Raw genomic sequence first — 8,442 nt, 5'->3', positions numbered from 1 at the left:
CTATTCATAATAATGAAAATTATTATTAAAATTAATTATATATATATTTGTATATATATAACATAACATAATTTATAACATCATTTATAATATTAAAATTATGTAAATAAATTAACTTAAATAAAAAATAATTCTTAATTAATAAAATGTTAAATAATATAATTATACTTTAATTTTAAATTATAATTAACTAAAATATGAAATAAGATTAATCATTATTTTTTTATATTCAAGGGTAGAATTGTAATCTCACAAACTTTACTATTCAAAATAATTTATAATATTCTTACAACTATCACATCACTCACAATTTTCAATAAACTTTCCTCACACATCCACTCTAACATACCCCAATTCAAACAACCTCAACTTTCTTCACACTTTCACTCCCACTAACCCTCAACTTTTCACTCCCTCACACCCTCTAATCCAAACACACCCTTAGAAAAATTGTATCTTACATGCCATTTGAGAATAAGTAATAATTTTTAATAATAAAAATGACTAGTACTATAAAATAATAGTGGATGTCATTGTGTGACAAGACCATTAAACTAGTTTGAGTAACTAGTTCAAACTTTTGAACTATGTTTATAAAATATGATTCAATATTTCTCTAGAATTTGAGCCCAGACATATAAACTCAGATAACTAGAGATTAGAAAATACATCATTTAATTATAGTAACATCTGGAGAGAACCAAAATTAAAATTTGAACAACGCTTCATCTCTGATTCTTTGAACATGCAGCTTATATAGTGTTTGCCACATCAATGACAAAGCGATATTTAACATCATTTTTTTCTAGTCTCTCCAAGGCAGTGTTCACGTAATCCATTGAAATCACTTCCACATCTGCTGTAATATGGTGCTTTGCTGCAAAATTAATCATCTCTTGAATCTCTTCTCTCCCACCTCCTGCACTACCAGCAATCATCTTTCTCCCTGTGATTCAAGACATTTTCAGTGTTACTCGTTTCCCTCTATATATTAAATAACTGTGGAAGGATACTAGAGGAAGAAGACTCACCCAAAAGCAAAGGCATAGCTAAAACCTCAAGAGGATTGGCTGGTCCACCCACCAAAATCAACTTTCCACTTGTTTTCAATAAACCAATCAGTGATTGGATGGAGTGATTAGCTGAAACTGTGTCAAGAATGGCATCCATTGTGCCTACGGCATCCTAATCACGCACCACAGAATTTGACTAATCAGCTTTTAATCATGTCATGCATTATTAGTAGATTGAAGCAATTGGTGTGTGAGTTACCTGCAACTGTTGTTGGTCTCGACTAACCAAGAATGCATCTGCACCAAGCCTCTCCAGTGCTTCCTTCTTCTTGCTGGGAGATGTACTTATCACAGTGACATGCATATCAAAAGCCTTGGCAAACTTCACAGCCACGTGACCTAGGCCTCCCAGGCCCACCACACCCAAGTGCAATCCGGGCTTAGTAAGCCCATGATACTTCAGTGGGCTGTAAACTGTGATTCCAGCACACAACAAGGGGGCTGTACTAGCCAGTGGCATGGACTTTGGGATTAGCACCGCAAAATTGTGATCAACCACTAGGTTATCAGAGTATCCACCTTGGGTTACTGTTCCATCATGGTAGCGTGCACTGTAGGTTAAAATCATTTTTGGACAATATACATAGAAGCCCTCGCTGCAGTCCGAACACGAACCACACGAACCCACAGAGCCACCCACACCAGCTATGTCCCCAACACTGAATTTTGTGACTTTGCTACCCACCTTTGTCACTTTTCCCACAATCTCATGCCTAAAAGAACGTATTCTCAAATCAATACCAAATTTGAACGTCACACGAAAATATCAAGTCCATATAGTAAAATATAGAGCTCTTTCTAATTTCACCGTATACTTTATACCACATGGTAAGACAAATATTTTACGAGGAATTCTTCCAGATTAACAAAACAAAAAATCACAGATTTTAAGGATTAAAAGGAGATCTTTGAAGAGAAAAAAGTGTCGGTCTCAAAACAGAATAAAATAATACCCAGGAACCATTGGATAGATAGACATTCCAAAGTCGTCCTTCACCATGTGGAGATCCGTGTGGCAAATCCCAGAGTAGAGTATGTCAAGTGTGATATCGTTATCACCATTTGCCCTGTTAATTTTGTTCAAGAAAACAAAGAATTAGTGCTTGCAAATGTTTTTTTTTTTTTTAAAAGAGCATGCAATTTTGGATTAAGATGAATTATACCTTCTGGTAAAGTGGAACGGGGAGAGAATTCCTGAATCGTCTCTAGCTGCCCACCCATAGGTAACAACTTCTTCGTTTTCACATCCTGCTAACACGTTCGACATGTTCAAAACTCGTAAGAAAAAGGGTTTGATAGAATTAATGAAAGAGGCAAAGAATGGCAACTTGTGATGAAGAATTAAATGAGGGGCTGACGATATATATAGTAAGATTTTTAATACATGTGATTATATATAAAATGTTAGCATGTATTTAGCATGGATATTTTATTAATCTGAAAATGTGTAACTATAACTGACCCACCCAGTGAAGTCACCAAGTAGACTAGCGTAGAACATTATGTGAACTTTTGTTTATATTTTCAACTCCATGAGCAACAAGTTTTGTAAAATCAACATCAAAATATCTTAGAAAATAATAATTCAAAGGTGGGAAGTGATACAAATGTCGTATTGATGAATGAGATAGTGAAGCTGGTGTTTTCTTATTGGACGAAATGGCCTCCTCCAATATAATACGGGGCTGCCGTAGCTCATCAGAAAATTCAACCTCCTTGCTCAGTCAGGTCTTCGTTACCGGCTGCTGCTACAGTCCATGGGAAAAACAAGAGTAGTGATATCACACTGCATGCTTCTTCCACACCCTTTCATTTTTTTTTTCTTCTTCTTCTAACTTTTGGTAATTAGATCATATATCCTGACACATGGCGAGTTTTATTATTTTTAGTTAAATTGATGATTAATTTATAATTTAAAATAATTATTAGTTGGATTTTTTATAATTAATGTTAGAAATTAATTTATAAATCTTTATTAATAATAGTAACTACTTTAAATACTAATAAATTTTTAGTTTATAAAATAATATTTAATTTTATTAGTATAATGATTAATTATTATTTTTATTTTATTATAATGAAAGTTTTGAAAGCTGCAATAAGATGGAAATTTATGCAGTAAGACAGCTGACTGAAATTCTATTTTGGAGGTTTTGATGACCTATAATTAGGAAACATGCTGCTTTCGTTTTTGTCTCATTTGGAGAAGTATCTGGGCTAATTTTGGGATACAAGGTACACTTGCCTACTTTTAAGAGGTAAGAGGTACAGTGTAATCCCAAAAATAGGTAACCCTAAACCCCTAAAATTATTACATAAAAATAATTTTAAAATAAAAAATAATTAATTATTATATTAATTAAATTAAAAATTATTTTAAAGATTAAAAAATTTATTGATAAAATAATTTTTACTATTAATAAATAATATAAATAATTTTCTAAATTAATATTTAATTAATTATTAATGTTTTAACTACTACTTTAAATCTAAATTAATTAATAAATAATTAAATATAAATTTAAGAATTAATTTATCTTATTTATTAATAATAATAATTATTTTAAATATTATTATTTTTTAATTTTTAAAATAATATTTTATTGAATATTGGCATACCTGATAAATATTTTTTATATGAATTTAAACATATTTTAAATGATTAAATTTATTTAGTTCATTTTTTTTATAAAAAAAAATTAAAACCCAAACCTAGGATCTTAACTTTAAGAAAGCTTCTCGAAGTACCTTATAAGTACTTAGTGAGGAAGATATTTGGAGGAATTTTGAAATCTTATTAAGAAACGTGTCAATTTTGGTTTCAAATTCCTATAAAATATTATATAATTATCATTTCTTTAAAATTGAAATAACTATTTTTAGTCCATAATAATAATAATTTTAAAATAAATAAATAACATTTATTTTATGTTTGTGGCGATACTATATCAACATTTGTATGGTTTCAAGAAATAGATTTGGAGTAGAATTTAAATATGTAGCTAAAACTGCATTAAGGAATAAATTATGAATCATGGGATTTCTTTTGGCTGCTATCGCCATTAGATACTCAAGTTTATAGATTTTATATAAACAAGTAGTAGGATTTGCGGAATGAACTTTTTAGGCTGATCACAAAATTTGTTTTTCTAATAGATTGGAATATCTTCCAAATACTTCTATTTATTATATTTTTTATTATTATAAAAAAATTAACACTTATATACATATTTTATATTATTATTTTATTTGTTAAAGATTACATTTAACACATAATTAACGAGGAATTTGAATGATTAATTTTAACGTATACATTGTCAGGAAGTAAATTTTGGTAGGCTTCTTTCCTGATATTTATATACGAGTTGGTATATTTTTGAAGTATTCTTTCTTTTTTATTTAATTTAATTCTTTGTTGATAAAAAAATTGTCAAGGAAGTAAATAAAATCAATAAGCTATTTATTATTAATTTATTTAATTAGTTTATAAATTAATTTACTTAATATAAGGGGATTTGATAAATATATAGATACATTTTTTATTTACTATTTTTTTAATTTTAAAAAGATAATTAATTATCATATTTCTTTAAAAAAATTTAGATTTTTAATTTTTTTTTACATAGTTCAAATTAAAAAAATTAACTTTCTAAATTGAAGTAACAAATATTTCACTACAAGAAAAACTAAAATTACATACAACCTAAATCCGTATGTAAGACAATAAATTTGTATGTAAAACATAGTTACATACGGATTATATACAAAAAAAATTCGTATGTAAAACTGTCGTAGGTAACTGTTACATATGAATTTTAGGATTTGTATGTAATTACATACGGATAAATCCGTATATAAAATCCGTATGTAATTACATACAAATAATTTACATATGTATTTATCTGTATGTAATAGCGGAAAGACTTACATACGAATCCGTATGTAACAGTGTATATAACAATATCCGGTTGTTTAATATTTGGAAGCTCGTCACATTCTACACCGACATATATTCATCAACATTCCACTTTTCAGAATTCATTTAAAGACAAATATTCACACATTCAGATCTACCCATAAATACAATACTATTTCCAAATATCCAAATGTATTTCATTAAATCAAAACAAAAATCTAATAAAAGGAAATTTAAGTCATTTCAAAGTTTTAAAGAAGCTAATAATTATTATAATCTTCACCAGGTGAATTTTGTTGTTCATCATGATTACTATCATGTTGCACTTCATTATTATCTTGCATCTAATTTTGTTGAGTTAGTTGCGGGGTATTTGGCTGCTGAAAAATATGTTGTGCAGCTGTTGTTGTTTAAGTTGGTAGATATTGCATCATCAAATCTTGAAAGGATTGAAACCTTGTATTCATGTGTTGAATCTGCTGCCTAAGTTCAACAATTTCTTCTAAATCAACTTTCTTATTACTAGAAGATGCTTGTGTTTCTTGTAGGTAGCGATCAACAGAGTCGTTCTGACGATCGACACGTCTAACCCCATATACTCGTCCCTTGTACCTTCCACCTACAACTTCTAACCAACAACAATTTCTCAATCTTTCCTCCTCAGCAGGATCTAATGGAGTAGATATTGAGGTATACATAGATTGTGACTCAGATAATGCTTGAGACAATCTACTTTCAAAATCTTTCTATTAAACTGAAAAATATTTGTTATCATAGTAATTAATGTATATGAAAAAAAAAATTAAATAAATTTGAAAAAAAACTAACATGTGTCCGCCTCGATCTATCATCTACAAAATCCCCATTGCTCTTCCGTATATGTGTTTGTTGAAACATTTCATCAACATGGACCAAGCAGCCAAACTCCTTTGTTTATAAAGAAAACATTTTATAAATTAAGGAGGTAATAATTAATCATAGATTAATATAAAAAAATTTATATGGAAATCATACCAAACGAATAGCGTGTTCATGCACACTAAGGTAGTGTTTGGATTGGGGGTGGCACTGTAGTGAAGACGGATGGGAGTGTGCCACCCCCGTTTGCTTCAGTGGGCGCAGGAGAATGAGGGTGCAGGTGAAGAGAAATTGGTAGCTTTTTTTGTTACTTCATGCATTAAAGAGAAAGGAGAGAAAGTAAGGTAGAAAGCCACGTAGGACGGTGCCAATGACAATGCTACCCATGCTTTTTCACTCTCTTTTTCACTATGAAGCACACAGTGGCTACCCATTGCACCACGACAAAAATGGCACAGCAAGCATGAGATTCCATGCTTTCATACTTTGCATTGTGCTGAAATAGGGGCTTGTAGAGGGTCGTGAGTAAGCACAGAGGTGGTTCACTGAGTTTTAATTCATTTCGTTCCATTCATAATCGATTATGGGTGAAAATATAGCAGTGCACATAATCGATTATGTTATTTAAAATAGTTCATAATCGATTATGCCTAATACATAATCGATTATCTGGAAAAAAAAAAAATTGGCAACTTAATCGATTATGTGGGCTATGTTTTTGTGCTGATAATCGATTATCCTAGAACATAATCGATTATTTTGATTTTTAAAGTGTATGCATAATCGATTATGCATGTTAAAGCTTTGGATAATCGATTATGATGCTTTTTGAACTGTGGCCGTAATCGATTATGCATCTTAAATGTGTGGGTAATCAATTATGTGCTGTTTTAAACAAATCTCATAATAGGTTATGTTCATGTTTTTATTAGATTTTTCATTTTGTGATTTTTGCTTTAATTTTTTAATACATTTTTTTCAGGCACAGTTTGATCTTGTTGAGAGTTGATTTCTGTTGTGATTTTGTTATGCTCTCTTGAGGTATGTGTGATTTTTTTAAATTGTGTTGGATGTTTATTGTTTTTGGAATTTAATTTTTTTAAATTATTGTAAAGTAGTTATTGATGTTAATTAGTTTGTAATTTTAAATGTGAATGTTTAGGAGAAATAAAATAGTTATGATACTAAATTAATTATTGTCTTAAGTTGATTATATTTTTTTTGTATTGTTATGTAAAAAATTTGTAATGTTTTGAATATTTGTTTTGTGGAATATGAATTGAAATTATAGGTGTGAATCTGTTTTGTTTAAATTTTGTTATTAAATTATAGTTAAGATTTTTTTTCATTTTGTTAAGGTGTTAATGAATAATTTTTTTTATATCAAATTAAGAAATTTACAGAATAGAAATATTTATTTAAATTATTATTTTTACAGAATGAAAATATAAATTTCTAATGTTCTGGTTTTAATATTTTTACCTTTTACATAGACATACGTTAATGTTATGAAATTTATATAATTTATTTCTCAATTTTAAATTATTTTTTAAGTTATAATTGAAACTTACAATTATTTTAATTATCAAAATTATGTTCAAAATTAATAATATTTTTTGATTATTTTTTTACACACATAGATAAAAGTATACTTTATTATTATATATAACATAATGTAATAGAAATTAAATAATATAATACTAATTATTTTAGTTAACTTAAATGCCCTTTAAATTAATTAATATTTCATTTTCTTATTTATTTATATACAAAGATAAATTTGTAATCTTACAATTTACATTATTCAAAATATATTAAAATACTCTCACAACTATCACATCATTCACGCTTTCCAATAAACTTTCTTCACACATCCACTCTAACATCCCCCAATCCAAACACCCTCAACTTTCTCCACACTTTCTTTACACTTTCACTCCCCCACACCCTCAACTTTCCACTCTCCCACAACCTCTAATCCAAAGAAAGCATAATGGATCATCCAATGTGCAGACATCCACCTTTTTCGGACAAACGATTCTTTTTAGTTGTATCACATTTGGATCGAGACACAGACATGTTCCACTGTTCCAAGAGGTTGTTCCAAACACTATTGTCAATCCATTTGGGTCGTTTACCTTCTTGGCGAGTATCTTTAAACATTTGTGAAAGGGTGTGAGAAGCCTTTGTATGGAAATTTTTCTTAACTTTTTCCTCGTCCTCAACCTTCCATGTGACCTTCTCTGCAAAACAACAAGAATCATCAATCCAAATTGTAAAATTAAATTTTTTAAAGGGAATAAAAATAAGTACCTTAAAACGTTGAAAAAATAGATCCCGGTCACCCTTCGGGATTGCCCCCCATGTTTACCATGGCGCACCAAATTGTTGCTTGATGGTGGCAGTGATAGCCTTTGATGCAATTTTTGACGGATAAAACCTAAATTCTAAAACAAAGTTAGTCAAAATTATAAGACAATAATAGTAAATTATATAAATTGAATTTTATTATATTCTTACCCTCTCCTAATAGGTTGAATTAGAGGGCGTTCACCAGCTGAGAGGACCTTGTCCTCTAAGTTATTGGCTGTAGAA

The 8,442-nt window shown here is 29.2% G+C and overlaps 1 protein-coding gene across 1 annotated transcript; it reads right to left on the bottom strand.

Annotated features, from left to right (window-relative positions):
* Positions 1-549: 549 nt before the first annotated feature.
* Positions 550-2,419, bottom strand: LOC137811291 (putative mannitol dehydrogenase). Its single transcript, XM_068612980.2, has 5 exons — positions 2,237-2,419; positions 2,027-2,140; positions 1,273-1,786; positions 1,032-1,185; positions 550-946 (listed from the first exon to the last, which is right to left on the bottom strand). The coding sequence occupies exons 1-5, from the start codon at positions 2,338-2,340 to the stop codon at positions 753-755; spliced, it is 1,080 nt and encodes a 359-aa protein (XP_068469081.1). The 5' UTR covers positions 2,341-2,419; the 3' UTR covers positions 550-752.
* Positions 2,420-8,442: the final 6,023 nt, after the last annotated feature.

The sequence above is a fragment of the Phaseolus vulgaris genome, chromosome 2 (genome assembly GCF_051622355.1).
Source record: "Phaseolus vulgaris cultivar YP4 chromosome 2, ASM5162235v1, whole genome shotgun sequence".
NCBI classification, from domain to species: Eukaryota; Viridiplantae; Streptophyta; class Magnoliopsida; order Fabales; family Fabaceae; genus Phaseolus; species Phaseolus vulgaris.
The sequence above is the reverse complement of the archived record's forward strand: the minus strand, read 5'-3'. Positions and strand labels throughout refer to the sequence as shown.

Excerpts from the sequence above, each read along its gene's own strand:
- LOC137811291 (XM_068612980.2), bottom strand. The coding sequence starts at position 2,340 with ATGTCGAACGTGTTAGCAGGATGTGAAAACGAAGAAGTTGTTACCTAT. Across the intron at positions 1,186-1,272 it reads GAGACCAACAACAGTTGCAG|GATGCCGTAGGCACAATGGA; the intron begins GTAACTCACACA and ends GTGCGTGATTAG. Across the intron at positions 947-1,031 it reads AGCTATGCCTTTGCTTTTGG|GGAGAAAGATGATTGCTGGT; the intron begins GTGAGTCTTCTT and ends CTTGAATCACAG.